Source organism: Nannospalax galili, unplaced genomic scaffold, assembly GCF_000622305.1.
Source record: "Nannospalax galili isolate Female #2095 unplaced genomic scaffold, S.galili_v1.0 scaffold1051, whole genome shotgun sequence".
Taxonomy (NCBI): Eukaryota; Metazoa; Chordata; class Mammalia; order Rodentia; family Spalacidae; genus Nannospalax; species Nannospalax galili.
In genome coordinates this window covers 5001288-5021030 of record NW_008331995.1, presented here as the reverse complement: position 1 = coordinate 5021030, position 19743 = coordinate 5001288, and the positions used below count along the sequence as shown (strand labels likewise).

At 43.2% G+C, this 19743-nt stretch overlaps 1 protein-coding gene across 1 annotated transcript in view; it reads left to right on the top strand.

Moving 5' to 3' along the window:
• The first annotated feature begins 14037 nt into the window (after positions 1 to 14037).
• The window catches only part of Suclg2 (succinate-CoA ligase GDP-forming beta subunit), a 307192-nt gene continuing 301486 nt past the window's right edge, over positions 14038 to 19743 (top strand). Inside the window, exon 1 of the mRNA XM_008827131.3 lies at positions 14038 to 14184. Coding sequence (XP_008825353.1) covers positions 14095 to 14184 — 90 coding nt within the window. The 5' untranslated portion in view covers positions 14038 to 14094. The remainder of the gene's footprint in view (positions 14185 to 19743) is intronic.

Below are 19743 nucleotides of genomic sequence, written 5' to 3'. Positions count from 1 at the left end.
TTATCCATTTATAGAACAATAGCTGGTTGTCTTCCTTAGCTACAGGTGGGCACTACAGTATTGGAGACCAAAATTTGAAGTCTTACATCTGAGCAGCACTCTCTGGTTAGGAACAAAATTGTAAATGAGACATAATTGTCTAAATAACTTTTTATATAGACTTAAGTCTAATGTCTGGGAAATGCAATCCTTTGGACTCTTAAAGAAATATATTGATTACTTTTAATTTTTGGTTACTTTCCTTTGGGGTGTTTAAGACCATACAGTTGACCCAATTAAATCAATTTATTTTTACATTTGAGGTCATCTGACGATCTGCTCCTCAGGGGTCACATGGGCTTGGGAGAAGCTCCTGGCACCTTTCTTTTACCAGTTCCATCTATGTGAAGATAAGTCAAAGGTCCTTTTTTTTTTCTGGGCTTCACTTGGAAGCATGGAGGAAATGTTTCCTCCATGTTGACCCTCTTCTTTGCAGACTGGACACTGGTTCAAGTCCATCTCGTGGGGTCTCCATGGCCTCCCTGAACAAGAGGACAGGTAACTCACCATAGTTACAGGACATATCAAGAGATTCCCATAGTCCCCTGGGACACTGTAGACCTTCCAGTTCAACCTTCCAGGGCAAGGAACAAAACTGTCCCTTAAGCCCCTTTGTCCAGACTAGTATGGACCTTTAAGTATGGTTATTAACCATCCAAGAAGGTTAGTTGCATCAGCCTGATACCTTTAATTACTGTGTAATATATAGCTAAAGCTTGAACAAAACCCAAACATTCTCAATAAATATTGACTGGAAGAGATTTATCATTACAGGTTAACTAGGCACAGCCCAGGAAAGGGGCCTTAAAAGAAGAACTTCTTAAGTCTGTCTCAAATGAAGGCTGAATTACAAGCAGAAACAGTCGCCTTTCCTTTACAGTTTCCCATACCCCGATTTACAGTTTTTAGAAGGAAAGGAGGCATCATATCACATACCTACAGACAGGGAGTAAACTTAATCATAATTCAGACCAAACTTCACTGAAACTGTTTTCTTCTAGATTGCATACATCTGGTTCAAGGAGGCAGACCTAGTTTTTCTTGAGTCAAATCATTCTTGTTATGAAACATAAAGGACATCTTTCAGTACTCATAGGTAACCCAATACTTATTTGTACCCATTTAATCTAAATCTCCAACGCAGTGTGTAGTACAAGTTTAAACCTTTAATAAGTTTACTTAAAATGAATTTCATTATCCCTTTTGTCCTGGAAATATTTTGTTATTTTAATTTTTATATATAAATCTTTTATTACTATAGTATCTTTTAAATTCAGGAGACCATTTGTAATTAGGGCAGGATTATATACAGCTGGCTGGGAAGAATGTCTGGGTACTCAGGTGAAGGTCCAATGACCCTTTTTATCTCCCCTTTAATGAAGGAATAGAACCATCAGCAAGCCCAGTTGTGATGACCTTTTGTAAGCAGGCACAGCTGAAATCATTACCATGGTAGTTCTTTGACTCAGAGAGTGCTGTACATGGATTAAAATAATACAGTGAGTTAACGTTATCCATGTATGCACTGTGCTTTAAGTTCCCAGGTAGACCTTATAGAAAACATAAAGCTATTTAAATATTTTACTTTAAAAAGTCAATTTGATATCTAGTAAATTATTATTTAATAACGGTTCCCTTAGTAGTGAACAATGTCTACACATTCACACCAGTCTCATACAATAAATACTGTGGTTAGAAACAATCTCAAGACAAACCAGTTTCAAAACCAAGACTGATTACCTTGACGAAATTCTGATTAGATGTATATAAAAGAAACTCTTAAAAGCCAGCAGTACTTTACATATACATCTATACATATACAGCCATACAAACATACATACAAACATACATTCATACACATATATAATATATTATATATGAGAATATCATCTCAAAAATGGTTGTGCTGAACAAAGCCATACATATTGATGCTAGATATGAAGGCTTTCATTTGAAGAAAGCACTTTCAAAACTATCACTTATATTTTAATACAGTAAATATTTCTGAGTTTCAGCCTCAACAAGTGATGGAAAACAGAATCATACATTTCATTTGCACTCAAGACTAACCATAGCCAGAAGTTACAGTATGATCAAGCTAATGCTTAAACAGTTTTCATTAAAAAGTAGAGTAAGAAAACAGTTTTCATGAGTATGATTCAATTACAGCTGTCTACAGTTAACTCTTTCCCATAGTAGCATGTGGGAACTAGAGTGAGAGGTAAAAGCACAAGAGCACAGCACACAGGTCAGAGGAACCAGCATGCCAAGTCTGAAGGGCTGGCAGTCTGTGACAGCAACAGCTCAGGCTCAGGGTGTTCTTTTGTTTTCTATGAGAAAGAAGGGAGAAAGACTGTAAAGGAAACAAACTCAAAATCATCTCACTGCCCAGCTTCTAAGAAGTAGCAAACAGCTTCTGTAGCAAACAGTTATGACCTAATTCTCAGAGATTGTTATCTAGAGGTTGTTGAGTGTATGCATAAAGTACATGGTAATTTTTACAAGACAAACATAAACTTAAAAGCCTTCTTTAAAAACCAGTAAATATACCATACAAGAAGTTAAAATTTAAAGTAATCCCCTTTAGAAACAGGGGAAAATCTAGACTCCCATTGTGGAGATCTGGCATTACTTCCTTAGTCTGAAATAAAAATGTATTGCTTTTATATGATCCCATCAAGCATAAAGAATCCAAAACAAAAATAAGTTGCAAGAGAATTAGGACATGTGATTAAATACTTGTAGTTCAGGGAACTCCTAGGTATCCCTGTTACCAGTAGGTTTCTGGATATTGACTGCCATTTTGAATCATGCCATGTGTTTGGATTGAGATGGCAGCAAGTTCATACAGGTCACTGCCATTTTGAAAATATCATTGTCCAAGATGGCAACTAAGCCATAAGACTGTACCAATATTGATGATGTCATGAACCAAGGTGGAGACCAGGTCACATGTTTGCCTCCCTCTTGGTGAGGTCAGCAGCCATGATGGCAACCAGGCCATATGGCCATGTTAGTGAGCACAGTCCCATAATAAAACAAGCCCATCCTGCACCAGGATACAAGCCCTGTGGGATACACATGCCTCATAGATTAAATTCAGACAGCAACCATTTTTACTTTTACAAAGTACCCCAATTAAGTTATACTTGGTATAAAAGGAGAAAGTACCCTCAGATATATATAGGCCCCAAACAGAAAAGCATATCAAAGGAATCCATATCTCTCACCAACCATAGTAGTTGTAATGCCAAGCAAAGTTCTCCGGATCTCTTCATTCCTAGATACAAGCTATGCTGGCAAACTATTCTTTCACCTCCCCAAGATTGAGTGTGCAGTGGGCTCGGCCGGGAGAGGTGAGGCCCGAGGTCGAGGAGGGAAAGGGAGGGTCCTCTGATTCCTCCTCTGGGGGGGCTGCTGGGCTCCTGGTTGGGCTGCAAGGGGTGGAGAGCCTTCTGCATGTTGGCCCCTCAGGGGTGCAGCCAGATCATAGAGAGGCAGAAAGAGGAGCTCTTCCTCCGGGGCTGATGGGGGGAGGACCAGGGGTTTTGAGGGCCCCTTGGGTTCCTTCTCCTTCAAAGGGAGGAAAGTGACTGGCACTTTTGAACCTGGGGGAGGAAGGTGAGGTTTCAGTCATTTGGGAGGGTCTGTGACCAGATAGCGCCAGCCTAAGATATAGGGAATCTGGTCCAGGTGTCCTGGGGAGCCAAAAACGACTCCATGCACCCTCTAAATGAGACTTAAGTCAAAAGAGCCCTCCGAGAGCCAGCTAACTTTAAAGGAGGGCCACTCAATGGAACAGAAGGTCCTCAGGTGGCCAGGCTTGACATGTAGTCCAGACATCATGGAAGCTGCCTTCTGAAAATCTGAGAAATGGTCAAGGACTAGGTCAAGAGGCATAGAGGAAACCTGTTGACCCATCTTGGGAAAGATCTCAAGGAAGAATAGGAGGAGAGAAGGTATTAATGCAAACAGGAACAAGAGAATCACACAGTAATGAAAACGAAACTGCAAGAAGGAAGCAGAGAGAACTGAAGAAGGAAGCTCTCTGTGAGCTGGTGGAAATATTTTGCAGCACATGGAGTCAGTCGAAGAGACTGCTCCTTTTCCAAAAGGGGCCAGACCAGAATATCCCCTGGATCCCCCACCAGGAGAGAAGTCGGGGCATCCCCCAGACTACTCCAGCTCTGAGACCAGTAGCACATCTGCCTGGTCTCCCATGAGCCCCAGATTGTCCAGACACTAGAAACAGAAACCAGAGGAAAACTCACTGAAGCCGGCTGGTAGACGAGCACTCTTCCCAGAAAAGGGGGTCCGTCCAATTTTTCTGAATCCCGGACAAGCCCCCATAATGTTGGGTCCGAGGTTCGGGAATGATTGGACACCACCCACCAAAATTTGAAATTTAGAAGATTTTATTGAAAAGCATTCCAATTCTTGAACGGCCAGTTGGGCAGACTCCAGGAGCCAATGAATGGAGTCTGGCCCTGACCAACAATGAGCGGGGGTTTTTATTGGGTACTCTTGAAAAAGCTCGCACAAACTGGGAGACCTTTGAATTGATTGGATAACTCTGAATTCCTTGTATGGGGGGGGTGGTAATTTCATTGGTTTTAGTCATGGTCAGCTGCCTGGAATGTCTCAATTTTTCCTTTTACAGTAGGGTGCCCCTCTCAGCCTCTGGATGCCCTTTTATGGTCAGGAATTTTGGTTGGTTTCTGTTAGATTCAGATAAAAAAGGCATGTCCGGGCTTGCCTAATCTTAGCCCGCATTATGGGGCAAAGGAGACTTACAGTTTCTCGGAACAGAGACTTAAGGCTGGCAAGATAGAGGCTGCTAAAAAAGTGGAGCCAGTGTGACCTGGATCCTTCAGCTTTCATGAAAAGAAAAAGGTTGGAAGAAGCAGAAACAGAATATAAAGCAGACTAGTCACTTCAGTGTTAGTTTCTCCATCAGGCAGGACAAGGAGACTGAAAACAGAGAAATAAATGATGGGCCCGTGAGATGGCTCAGTGGGTAAAGGTGCTTGCTGATAAGGCTAATGACTTGAGTTTATTTAATGGTGTGTGTATGTGTATGCACACAGGCACCATATATGGATGTCAGAGGACAACTTGTACATGTCTGTTCTCTCTTTCTACTATGTAGTCCCCAGGTTTGGTTCCCAGAACCCACATGTCCAAAGAATCGGACATTTCCTTCTAACCTCTACAGGCACTGTAGGACATAGGAGCACTTACATACATGCAGACAATACATTTGTACACATAAAATAAAAATAATAAAAAAATTTTTTTAAATGTGAAAGTGAAGTGACCTGAGGTTTTGTTACTGTCATTTTGGGGAATTTTAGGGGCTGACTGAATTTTGTTCCATGCTGTCTTAGACAAAGAATGACACACAATTATATGAAAATAATTATTGTGAACACACATTACACAATTACATATCAGAATATAGCTAGTAAAACAAAGTAGAAAGTTTTGTTTCTATCTTCAAAGGGAAGAATGTTAACTCTTGGGGAGCCTGTGAGGGCTGCCTTTCTGAATTTTTGTTTTGTTTTGTTTGTTTTTGTCTGCCAGTCCATTTCCCTGGATACACTCAGTTCTTCCTATAAGGTGGTCATGTCAGGGGTTGGCCCCTTCCTTCTTTGGGAATGAAGACAAACCACCTTCAATGCCAGGCTCCGGTCCTTACATCAGACACAGCCGTATGGGGGTTTGTTCAGTCACAGGCCCAGCAGCCTGGGTCTTCCTTTGCAGGTCTGGCCTCTGCCCTTTGATCTCTGATGCTTACAGAATGTCCCTTGGTGGATGGTTTTTGTCACTGGTGCTTACAAGAGCAAGTGTAGTCATTTGGCACCCCTTTTCTTCTTCTCTCTGCTCCTCTCTGTCTTCCTTCAGATAACAATTGTTGAGCCTCTAGGAGGCAGTGCTCAGCAGCTGAGTCCACAGGTCTGAAGTCCTGTCTTGAACTCTAGAATCTTTCCACAGATGCCAAGAGTTTACAGGCTAATGAAATTTGGGCCCAGAGGAGCCTGGTTTGCATTGAGATGAGACAAATCACAGCAGAATATTAGCCTCTTTTTCTTTCATTCTCAGGATGAAACTTACTCTAATCCTTGAAGATGTATTACAGTCCAAAGGAACTAAAGGCAAGCTTCCTGTGACGATTCTAAAGGGAGAGAAACAAGACACTAAAAGACTTCTGCAGTGACAGAAGTGTCCCTCTAGCCAGCAGTAGAGTCTTCAAGGTGACCAATCTACTACCAGCCATGTCTGGCAATTTAAGTGTAATCTCAGAAGGTGTCTCAGTTTCTTTTCCTGCTGCTGAGACAAAGTACTCTAACAAAAGCAACTTAAAGGAGACAGGGTTTATTGTAGCTCACAGCTCCAGGTTATAATCCATCATGGTAGCAGAGTTAAGGCATCAGGAGCTTGAAGCAGCTGGTCACATTACATCTATAGTCAAAGAGAGAGCAGTGGATGCATGCACGCTAAAGCTCAGCTCATTTCTCCAGTCTTGTACAATCCAACATCTCCTACCCAGGGAACAATGCTGCCCTCAACCGGCAGGTTTTTCATTAATTAAGATACTCCCCAACAGATACGCCAACTCTTGCCTTCTGCCAGGTTTGAACCAATTGTCTCTTCTCTGGTGCTAAGCCCTGCAATATACGATATAGAGATACAAGTCTCTGCCACAAGCATTTCTGAGGTGATTTTTTTTTTTACCTCAGGAGAATTCTCTCTCTTCTCTCCTCTCTCTCTCTCTCTCTCTCTCTCTCTCTCTATCTATCTATCTCTCTCTCTCTCTCTCTCTAAATAAAGGCTGGAGGTGTAGGGTTACAAAACTCAGAAGGAGGCTTGCCTGTTTGAATGGTTGTGGCTTTTGTTTTAGATTGCTACCCAGGTTAAAAGAGTAAATAGTTATATTTTCCTTTGGACTTTGGTGCTCAGGGTACTGTTTTATCACCTGGGAGACTAAACTCTTGATCTCAAGGATGAGCCTACATACAGTACATGAACAAGGAGGATTTGAGAGCAGTTAGGTATGGCAAAGCAGAAATAAATGAAACATAGTGATCCAAAACAGTGGTAGGGAAGTAGAGAGTGAAACCAGTCAGAACCCATTGTCTGGAACAGACTTTTGTCCCATGGTTCCACCTGGATTCCCATCCTATAGGCTGTACCACCATTCACAATTCAGGCTTTGGCTTCTGGGTGGGACCATAGAGACAGGCTCCAGACACCAAACCCTATATCTTGGCCCCAAGGAACTGACAGGAGTCTTGGGGCCCCTGGTGAGATTGTCATGTGTTACCATTGGACATTGGGACCCTGGAGGTGATAGAGTTGGTTTTCAGGGTGTACCTGCACTCCCCCAGGACCCTAGTTTGTGTCCCCAGGCAATGATAGGTCTCTAGGAGATCATCTAGCATGTGTGCGTGTGTATGTGTGTGTGTGTGTGTGTGTGAGAGAGAGAGAGAGAGAGAGAGAGCTGCTGCCACTGCTATCAATGCTCCCATGCTTGAAGTAGTCATCCTGACAGGCCTAGGAGAAGGCAAAAGTGGGTAGGGGGTGAAGAAAGGAAGTAGGAGACTAGAGAAGGTGATGTAGGAAAGTCTGGGGGAGCAGTGACATTAAGGAGACCCTGTGGCTAGTGGGCTATGGACCCCAGACTGTCAAGGGGGTATCAATACCTTTGTCATTACCATCAGGGATGCTCCCATATATTTACAATACCACCTCTGGTTGTTCATGTGGGTGCTGTTGGTGTCCTCCATGTGTCTGTCATCATCTTTGGCTGGTACAGCTATTATCTGTCAGCTTGGCCTGTATTTGGTGGGTGAACATCAAGGTGTCTAGCAACATGTACCCATGGTATTTTGGAGGGGCCACACTCCGTGTGTGTGAGCCCAATTATCCCTGGGGTGTGGGTGGTAGATCATAGTATCTTGCATCTTGCTGCTGAAGTATCTGTCATCTGCTGGTGAACTAGTGGTCAGAGAGATAGTGCATTATTAGGAGCTTTGTGGCCCTGGCATGAGCTGGCCAACATCAGGGAAGGGAAGGGATGTGCCCTTGATTCCTTTCTGTCCCCCTGACCCTGTGGTGTGAAAGCGGAGGTTAGATCTAGTGTCCCTGGGCTAAGGTCAGGGCTTAAATCCTGCTAGTTCTAATCCCATACCCACAATTCCCACACCTGGGTCCCCTCTTTTGGTGCTTTGAGGGGAACTGAAAGTATGGGGTGAAAGAAGGAAGGAAGGAACACACCCTGGGTTCCTTAAGAGATTAGAATCATAAACTTCACCTTCTGAATGGCAGCTTGCCAACTGTTTTAGGTGGTTACTGGGATCCAGAGGGCAGTAGGTAGGATTTCCAGGTTCTTGTGTCCCAGAACAAGGAATTGAACCTGGGACATGTGGGTAGTGGTAGAAACAGAGATAGTTTATTAAGCACTTCAGAGAATGGGATGTGGGCCACAGCTAGAGCTAGGTCAAAGGCTCAGTGGCACTGTGTGGGGCAGACTAGGACATTTGTATAGGGTGCACTTGTTCTGAGCATGCTCTGTTGCATGTCAGCCTTGGTGGGGAGGTCTGCTTATTGGCTTCTCTCAGGCTAATCTTTTGTTTGTTTGTTTGACAGGGTCTCCCTAGTCCCAGCCCACCTGGAGGTCACGATGTGGACCAGGGTGGCCTTGATCTCTCAAAGATCTGTCTGCCTCTGCCTCCCGAGGACTAGGATTAAAGCAATGTCACCATGCCTGGTGTGCAGGTTAATCTTAAGGCTCCTCTCTTTACCCTATCCTCCTACCACACTACTTAGTTCCCCAAGTTTTAAGTTTACAGGGAATTGAGGTAGAAATGGATTCAATTCAACTTGACAAAAAAGGCAATGTTTAATGTTTATCCTAGTGAAAGTAAAGGTACAGTACAGAATGCCTGAGTGGTAAAATCTAGGTACTTTTCCTCAAAGAACTTCCTATTTAGAAAAAAAAGCAAAATGGAAAACCCATCAAGGAGCTAGAGAGATGAATCAATGGTTAAGAGCGTGCACTGGCTGCTCTTGCAGTGGACCTGGGTTCAGTTCCCAGCCCCCATATAGTGGTTCACAACAGTCTGTAACTCCAGTTTTAGGGGCTCCTATGCCCCCTTATGGCCTCTGTTAGTACTGCATGCTCATGGTGCACACACATATATGCAGGCAAAATACTCATACACATAAAATAAAAATAAATGAATGTTTTTAAAAAGTAAGAAAACAAAAACAAAGCAACAACCAACAGTGTAAACCAGGTAGGAGCCTTTAGAAGGCACTCAGTGAGCATGATTCATTACATGTGCATATCCCAGCCCAGCACTGAGAGTGTGATGATACCATAGGGATGGTTACTATCTTCTTCCTTTTGTCTACCCTTTGCTGCACAGAAGGTAGACCTGAGAGAATGTAGGCAAAGACACTGAGGAACTGCTGATAAATTATGAGAGTCCCATAGCTGAGGGCCAGACAGTCTTCCAATTGAAGCGGGAATTCATACGAGGCCATCCACCTGCTTGGAAAGCCCCAGCTAAGCACCAGTAGATGGTGAACCAGCTCCAAGCTCCAAAGATACTTAAACATCAATCAAAAAGCTCCCTACCCTCTTCCAAAAATTCCTTTCTGAAAGAGCACTTTTTTGTTGTTGTTTTGTTTTTGTTTTTTAGTATGCTTTCTTGGAAGTGTACTTATTTATCAAAGATTCTCCTAAGGGCCTCTCTTTTATTTTTACAAAAAACATAGAAGAGTGATTTAGAACTAACGCCAGGCTCTGCGTTCAACGCTAGTTCCCAACCCCACCAACCCCAAACAAAAGCAAATGCGTCTCTTTTTATGATGTTGTAGATTGAACTTGGGGCCTTAAAGAACGCTAGGCAAACACTCTAATACTTAGTTATGTCCCCTAAACCCATTCTAGCTGACTCCTTTAGCCTAGCAATGTCTGAGTAAATAAGCTTTGGGTAATTATATATATGGTTTTCCCCTGGCAACATGTTCAAAACTCACCAAGTTTCTGACTTTGTTCTACAAATACTAACAAGAATTTCTTTTTTTATGGATCTGGAGAGATAACTCAGTGGTTAAGTGCACTTACTGTTCTTGTAAAGGAGCTGGGTTTGGATCTCAGAACCCACATGGAGTTTCACAAGTCTGTAACTCTAGTTCTAGAGGATTCAATGCCCTCCTCTGACCTCCAAGGTCTCATGCATGTACAGGGTACACATAAACTCATGCAAACACACACACATACACATAAAAATAAAGAATTTTTGCTTGTTTGATTTTGGAGACAGAGTCTCTTGTATCCCAGGCTGGCTTCAAACTTCCTGTGTAGTAGAGGATCACCTTGAACTTCTGATCCTCCTGCCTTCACCTCCTAGGCTCTGGGATTATAGGTACCACCATGTAGTACTGAGGATCAAACCCAGAACTTCAGTGTATGCTAGGCAAGCACTCTACCAACTGAGTTACATCCTCAGCCCCTTATTAGAAAGACTCTGATCTATTCCCATGGAGATGGTGGATCCAGTGTAAGTAATGATGGGAATTAGAAGAATGGCAGCCCCATTCTATAGGGAGTTAGTCAGGGTTACAAGCTGAAGGAAAACAAAAATGTCATATGTCCTGGGGGAACTTGTAGTTAGCTCTGTGAACACTGAGGTTTTACAATGAAATTTACACAACCAGTGAACTAAGCAACTGAAATTCAAAGAACCCTGACTTAGCAAGATGTGGGCTAACCACCACATCTTCTTGCCATGCTCCATGGAGCTTTTTGATGAGCCTTGTCCCTGCTGGCAGGCATTCCCTGAGTCTATGCCCCACCTCCACCCCCAGTTCCTTGACCAATCAGAATCCCCCATAATATACTATATATTAATATTAATAAATATACATTAAAATTAACCAACCAGGTTTATCCCAATTCAATGCCTAATTTACATATGGGTAGGGCCAAATTGGCTTGTTCTCAGATTATTAAAGAACCTCTGACTTAGTGTGCTACTTGGCAATTCATTTTTGAGTCCACTCCCACCTACAGCTAGCTGTTCCTTTACTTCTCAATAAACTTTGCTTGCTTGGCCTTTTTCCATGGTCCTGGCTCATCATTCTTTGCAATCACAAGACAATGAACTGGGCTTTGACTCAGGAAACTGGCAACAGCAATGATAAATGAGATGGAAACTCAAATCCACTCAGGTCAAGAAGTCCATGTGGAATAGAGTGGTGATAGTCCAGCTTTGGGGAATCTGATTTCCAGCTGTGTGACCTTGGGAGAGTTAAGGGAGCTGAGAGCTGTGTAAATGAGGCAGGCAACTCTCAACTCCCCAGTTCTCTCTGGCACAGTGGGACTATTGCAGGACCTCTCTAGCAGTGGCTCTATGAGGATTGAATGACAGCCAGAAGCAGCTGTGTACACGATAGGAAAAAGCATAAGCTGGCCACTGGGCTAGGTAGCTAGACATGTACTAGCTGGCTTGAAGGTCATTGAGAATGGACTGTCCCTCTTGTGATCAGTTTTGGACCCACCTTCCTTTAACATACTAATTATAAGAAAGTGAAGCATCACAACTGCCTCTTTTTAATATTTTAAATACAATATAGAAGGGAGATATCAGGGCTTTGCTGAACCCTTTAAGTAAGGGAAGGCTACTTCTCCTGGTCAGAGGAATAGAATTTGAGTTGACTTAGGCCTTAAGTGGAAACATGATATTCTAAACTGCCCCAAACATAAGATTACAGGCACATTATTTTCCCTTCCTTAAGAGTCAATTCAAATAAGCTAAGCCTACCCGATTTTCTAACTTAAAAAGTGTTCCATTTTCTTTTCAATTTTTCTGCCTCTTCAGACTCTAGCTGTGATGGTTTAATATGGTCAACTTGACAAGATAGAGATTAGAATTATTTAGGAGACTAGCCTCTGGGCATGTCTATGGGGGAGTTTCTGGATTAGATTATTTGCAGTTGTAAGACCCACCCTAAATGTGCACAGTACCATCCCACTGGCTAGGTTCCCAGACTGAATAGAAAGGAGAAAGTGAGCTGAGCACCAGCATTCACCCCTCTGCTTCCCAGCTGTGACTGCAATGTGTGCAGCTGCCTCACACTCCTGCTACCATGAGCTCCCAGTCATAATGGACTGAACCGTCAAACTGTAGTCCCAAACAAACCATTAAGTCGATTGTGTCCAGTATTTTGTCACAGCCAACAACAAAAGAAACAAATACATCTACCCAAATCCTACTCATTCTTTCTCCAAAGAGCCCTCATCTTCAGCCTGACCCCATGCAACTGCTTGCAGAACTGTGATTCAAAAAAGCATGCCTTTTTTCTTCTTATCCATCTTGCTCTTCCTAGTAGCTACTGAGATTTACAACTTGCTGTTTTGTTTTTTTCTCAAACGCTAATAAAATGGTCCTCAATCTTTCTTTTGAGTCTGTTTTTAAATTATTTTATCAATAAGACCCAGAATCCCCCAAAGAGAACTCATGTTCCCTGGTAACAACTGAATGAAACAGAATCCATGAGTTAGATTAATACATGAAAAAGGAAAGTCAGAGAACGTACAGAAGAATGGAATTAGAAAATCTCATCTTATAACCATCATAAGAATTTGATTCAAACAGTAATCACCAGTGGGCAGGGGAATGGCTCAGTGGTTAAGAGTGCAAGCATTAGGACCCAGGTTCGAAATCCCCAGCATCTTCATGAAGTCATATGTGCCACATGTGCTTGTCATTCCAGTGCCATGGGAGGCCTTGCTGGCTGCCAGCTTAGCTCCAAGTTCAGTGAAAGACTCTGTCTCAAGGGAATATAGTGGAGCGTGCTAGGGCAGGGCTCTTGACATCCTTCCCTGGCCTCTGTATATACATATGAACACACGCCACACACAAATAAATAAAATAAATCAATGGATCCCAGATCTTGTGGGTAAGATTTAGGAATGGACTATATATTCACTCACCTATCAAGAACAAAAATGGGCCAATATGTAAATAATTGATGAAACTGGGTAAAGAATAGTTGGGGTCTCTTGAGGTAATATTCTTGTAACTTTTCTGTCAATTTGAATTTATAAAAATATTTTTTAAAGAAAGGTGCCAGAGGACACTAGTATCAATAGTGTTGGAGAATCAAGTATGAATTTGAATATCTATTTCTATCTCTACATATTAGCTATGACTTCTGACAAATTTCTTTTCCTTTTCTGCTTCAGTTTCCTCTTCTGCAAAATGAATATTTAAGACTTGTACCTACTTAAAAGGATGTCATGAAGACTAATTGAATTCATGTTTGTCTAATGCTAGACACAGCAGTTGCTATTGTCATTTTTATTACATGTAATGTGTAGGGTCCTGTAAATAGAAATAACAGTTCTTCTTAGAACTGGGCTTAAGATCCTGCAAAAGCTTTATGTTGGTTTAAGGTTAAGGAGCAAGAAAATACATGTAAGACCTAAAGAGCCTCGCATCACCTTCACAAGACAGGCAGGGTGGTGCATATGTGTAACCATAGCATTTGGGAAGTGGAAGCAGGAGGATCAGGAGTTCTAGGGCATCCTTAGTTACGTAGTTACACAGTGCGTTTCCTGCCTGCCTGGGCTACAGGAAACCCTATCTCAACAAAACAAAACTGAAGAACCTTCTTCAACTTCATCAGACCCACGTGGCCCAGGACTGCAGGGCACCTGCTCCTAATTCCTTCAGGTGTCAGCTGGAACATCACTTTCTCCAGCATCTCTGTGGCCCCAGAGGTCCCTTGATGGTGTCAGCTCCTAGGGCTATTGCTGGGAGGGTTCTCTGCCGTGAGACTTCCTGACTTCTCATTCCCAGGGCTGAGCTGTGCTTTTGTCCAGATGGAAGGCTATGGCAGTACTGGAGCGGGCTAACGAGAGTGCTGCTGGGCGGCGCGGAGCCAGGCTGGGCCGGCAGGGGCGGTGCGGTCACCGTCCGCCCTCCTCCGCCCGCCTCCCGCCCGCCCCCGGCCCACGCTCCCTCCGGGTTCCGGGTTAAGATGGCGTCCCCGGTGACCATTGCGGCGCAGGCCGGGAAACTTCTGCGAGAGCGAGCGCTGCGGCCGAGGCTTCTGGCGGCCGGGTCCCAGGTGAGCGCGGCCCGGAGGACACGAGGCGCCCCCGGGTCGGCTGCCCTCGCTGTCCCGCCTGGTTCCCGCAGGTTCCCGTATGGGTCCCGTGCACCCCGTGGCTGGCGGAGCCGGGGACACGGCACAGACCCGGCCCCCATCGCGGGTGGCACCGCGGGGACCGCAGCCCTGGACACGGCGCGGACCATCGGGACGCGCCTGGCGCTGCAAGCAAGCGCTGGGTGCGGGTTGCAGAAAGTTCCCTGCAGTTCATCAGGCTTTCAGGTTACTTTGTTAGCTGATCCTTGGAGGCGTCTTTGACTCTGAGCTGCTAGGTAGGCCACGTGGTAAACATGCCCGAGAGCCACGCGCTGGAGCGGGCAAAAGCACCTTCCAGAGAGAACTCTGCACCGTTGCTATGCAGCCTGCTGGGTGCGTGACTGGGGAAAGATGGAAGAATAGTCCCCTTTCTTTCCATGGTCTGTCTCAGAACTCAGCCGACCATTGGCCCTGCCCACTTACTCCATGCCTCTTCAAGAATGAATTGATAGTGTTGGACACCCAGCAGTTATTCCGAATCTTCCTGTTGAATTTACCTTCTGTGGAAGGGAAGCTTCACTGTAGTGAGAGGCCTTTGGGGGAAAATGAGGGTTGGTGGTGACATTTGCAGAAATCTCTCCACTGCTGGACTCCCTATCCTCTCTTCTCTTTGAAAGGACAACCTTATCCATTTCCCTGTTTTTAATTAACGAGAAGCAAATTATCACCCGTGTAATTTTAACCAAGGCATGCTCAGGACACTTGGTAAGAAAATTAGGGGGGAAAGTTGCTAATGATTTTTTGAGTTACTCCAAGCTTCTGTTAATTATGACATCTGTGAGGGTTTTTTTTTTTCCCCCCCCTCTCTTTTCATTTCCTGACATCCCGTTTCTCTGTTATTGTAAATGCAAATTTTAAAGGTGCTAATACTTGCTATTTTAATATCCTTAATAGGCACTTGACAGTATGGTGGTTACTGAGAGGGATGGCAGTTTGTCTAATTAAAACCAGTAGCAACTGCTAGAATAAGGAGATACCTCCAGGTGATAAGTCCTATTCATTATTTAAGTGTTAAAGAAACAAGAACTACGATCCTATTAGAATAGACTTGAATTGATGAGAAACATGGCGCCCAGGGCAGTGCATACTGAAAAAAGGGAAATAATTGTGCAGAGGAACCTAAAATGAAGAGTATTTAGCTAAATTGTATTGTTGTCTTCCCTATCCACATGACGGAAGCCTTGGAAAACTTTGGAGAGAATGGTTGGCAAGAAGACTGGGCAAAACACGGCTATTTTTGTTTACATACTTGTTGATTTATTATCCTGGGAACACCAGGCTTAGGAGATGAGATCAGGGCTGGAAGATGGTCAGGAGGGAAGAGAACTTGCTGTGCACACAGAGAGCCTGAGTTCAGATCCTCAGCACTCACATAAAAAGCCAGGCATGGCTGGCTATGCATGCCTTTAACCCTAACACGAGGAGAAGGAGATAAGTGGGTCTCAAGCGTCCTGCTGGCCAGCCAGCCTAGGCAAAATGGCGAGGTTCCAGTTCAGTAAGAGAGACTGTGTCTCAAGGTAGTAAGGTAGAGAGTTCTTAAGGAAGAAGCCCACTTCTTAACACTGGTACTCAACACAAAGGAAGATGAGAAAAGTTTAATATTTTAACTGTGTCTCAAGGTAGTAAGGTAGAGAGTTCTTAAGGAAGAAGCCCACTTCCTAACACTGGTACTCACACAAAGGAAGATGAGAAAAGTTTAATATTTTCTTTATTATGTGTATGTATTGCCTCCATGTATGTAGGTCCACCCACCCCTTTCGGACAGTGCCTGTGGAGTTCAGAAGAGGTTGTCAGATTCCCTGGAACTGGAGTTATGGACCATTGTTAGCTGCCTGTGGGTCCTGGGAACTGAATCCAGGTCTTCTACAAGAGCAGCCAGTGCTCTTAACTGCTGAGCCATCTCTTCAGCCCTTAAGGTTTTTTTTTTCAATAGTGAGAATTGTGTCCAAGACTCAGAAATGATGAGCATCTGGTCCAGTCAACTCATTCCCTGTGTAGAAAAATGGAATACTTAAGTTCAATGACTTGCTCAAGGTTGCAGAGAGAACTTGAGGTAGAGTGATTAGTAGAAGCTTCCTTTCATATTTCCATTGTTTTAGGCAAGAGCCTGGTTCCTGTAATTTTCTTCATGAAAATGCATGCATCACATATAAATTAATCTGCATAGCCGTCGGACCTGTTTATATAAGTCACAAGTACTGGTGACAGTTTTTTCTTGAGGAACATCTTGAAGTTGGTAATAAAAATCGGTGTACATGGCGTATGACTTTGAGGAACTGTTTTCTTAGTCTCTGCTCCATGTCAATCTGATCTGATGTGTATCTGCCCACCTCCTTGCTCACAGCAGGCACTGCAATTGAGTATGGCTCATTTTTTTTCAAGAAGTGTCTCAGAAACTTGTTTGCACTCTCAGTTCAGACCCACTTTGTACCAGGCCTTGTGAAAAATGGGTGGATGGACAGAGATAAAAGACCCACTTTCTGCTTTTAGAAGCAACTGAAAATGATTTCACAAAAATATCCATAGAATAGCATTTTACCCCCTCCCTGTGGTTAAATTTAACATTTGACACATATTTTTGATACTTAATGTCATTGAAGTTTTTTGTTTTTTTTCTTTCTTTTTTTAAGCTTCTGCCTCTAACTTCACTGTTTGACTTTGGATTGATGTTATATCCTTTATAGGGCCTTCTTTGGCCATTTCTTACTTTTACACACTTTTTTTTTAATTCACCCTATACTATCTGAAAGGACGGTTCCAAGCCCTGGGGTTTGAGGTTGTGAGTAAAGCAGGCAGAGCCCTTGACCACACTATTATTTTAGTGGAAAGGGCAAGATTGCAAGGTACATACAATAGTGAAGATGATTTCAATTAGTGACAAAAGCCATAGAATCAGATCAAACAGGGACATCGGGTAGGAATGAATAGTTTAGCTATTCATATTCAACAGGGTGTTTTTTGTTTAGTTTATATATATTTGTACTATAAGTGAACAGCTTGGTAAGTTAGCAGATTTAGATCTAGAACAAGAAAGTAATTTAAACAACCCATGTCCTTTACTTCTTCCATTGCTACCTGTACCTGACTAGTCTCATGACTTACAATATTGATTCCTTTTTGTATTTTATGGAACTGAAATTATATAATATGCATGCACATGTACAGTACTGCCCAACATTATGTTTATAAGAGCCGGAGTTTTTGACATTTGAGCTGTGTAATAAAAAGGACCCAGCCAGATGAGACTGGGAGGGGGTGGTGGAGGGGAAGAATGTATCAGGCAGGGCAGATAGGGTGTGCAAAGGCCCTATGGCTCTGCTTGTCTAGTCAGTTAAAGAGGGGAAAGTGGCAGAGGGTGAGGTCTGACAAGTAGACAGGGGCCAAATCACATGGAGACTTTCAAGGTACGGCATGGAATTTTGAAGGGCCTAGACTGGTTACGTGACTTGCATAAAATGACCCAGTGTATTATAATAGAAAACTGCTGGGTCTAAATCCCTATCCTGGCTGCTGAGGCTCAGCCATTTAAATCCCATGCCTTACATACTTCCTATTATAAATCCGAACTCGGCTAGCTTTGAAGCTTACAGGGTGTGATCAGTACTTCAATAAAAGTCTTAACTGCTGAAGCAACTCTTTTCTTTCTTTTTGTTTTAGTTTTTTTGAGACAGGTTCTTTCTTTATAGCTCAGGCTGGTCTTGACCTCCAGCAGTCCCTCTGCCTTCTGCTGAGTGCTAGGATTACAGGCCTGTACGGTCATATCTTTCTGTACTTCTTTCTGAAACCCCAAATTCTGGTAGATAGCTGCCATGTGGCTGTGACCAACTAGCCAGCCCAGTGAACAGGGTGACGTGCAATGGTGACCTAATACTGCAGTGCACCATCCTGGTGAGCCGAGGAACCCAGCTATGAGTCTTAGGGGGAATCTTGGTTGAGGGTGTTGATTTATAAATGTTTAGTAGCAATTCTTTTTTTAGACAGGGCTACATATAGCTAAGGCTGGCCTGAACTTACTATACAGTGAAGGATAGCCTTGAATTCTATTTGAAGTAGTTTATGTTAGGGATCAAGCACAGGCTGTCATGCATGCTAGGCAAATACTAAACCAACTGAGCTATATCCTCAACCTGATTAGTAGTGATTCTAGTACAGTATAGTTCCCTTTTAGGGCATTTCCCTGAAGTTCAGGAAACTTCTGTTTTATTCTGTTTATTTCTGTAGAAACTACTGCCTTTCAGACCCTTACTTTGGGGTGACTGCTGTGTAGGACCCCATGAAACCCAGGGGGGCATATATTGTCAAAGAAAACTGCTTACATCTATGCCTCTGCTGTTGGGTATTTCAAAAAGAATGGCTACAGCTTAATGTTGTGCCCCCTCTGAAAATAGGAGAGATGGATGCATGGGTTTAAGATGAAGGATTAAAGGTTGCATACAAGTTCTTATCAGCTAAATGAGGCTGAGGAGGCTCAGTTGTAACTTATCTATATCTGTCTCCTGCCCTGATCAATAAATATCTTGGTTTTTTTCTTTTTTTTTGTTTTCCATTCCCATTTAAAAAAAAAAAAAATGACGTACAGCTGCAATCTCTGCTGGTCAAGAAGGTACCCATTTCACGTAATTTAGATGCTAAACTATTGACCTTCTCTGTGGGGAAGATCTGTAAGTGATAGCTCATGTCCCAAAGTGGTTTTGTTTACTGTGAATGAAGCAGTTCTTTTATGGGCAAGTGACAGAGTGCACAGGTCCACAGTAGTGAGAGCTTTGCCACCCTTGTTCCCTGGCTAGGTTCTGCAGGCATCAAGCCCAGAAAGTCACTGAAATATGTTGACTGTGAGGAGGAAAAGAAACGACATGAGTGACCTTGGATCGTTTGTCCTCCAGCTCTGTTTACAACTCAGTCTGGAACTGTCACTTGGTATAGCACTTCCTGGTACTGGATGGAAAAGTTCTGCTTGAAACACTTGAGACATTTGTCGATGTTTGAGTAAATATGAGTAACATGCTAAGGAAATTGGGAAACTAATAGAAGTTTGTCTGCTTAAGGTAGAGGTGATGGGAGATGGAAGTATTCCAGTGGGAAACTGATGCCATGCCAGTCACTGCAAAGGGGTTACTATGGAGAAGGGAGAGGTGGTAAGAGGTTGAGAGATTATGGTAATCCTTTAGACAAATGAGGAGGGATGAATAGGAAAGTAGAAATCCCAGGACTTGGCAGATCATACAGCTCTATAACAGAAAGTCAAGCAAATAGCATTCATCTGTCAAATATTTTCTGAATGCTTACGGTGTGTGCCCAGTGCTAACCTCCCCAAAGGCAGAAACTTAGTTCATTATCATAAACCTAGTGTTTAAGAGAATGTTGGGTGAATCAGTGCACTTAATAAATATGATGAAGGGGAGGGAGGGAGGGGGAGAGGATGTGGGAGATGGTAGAGAGAGAGAGAGAGAGAGAGAGAGAGAGAGAGAGAGAGAGAGAAAA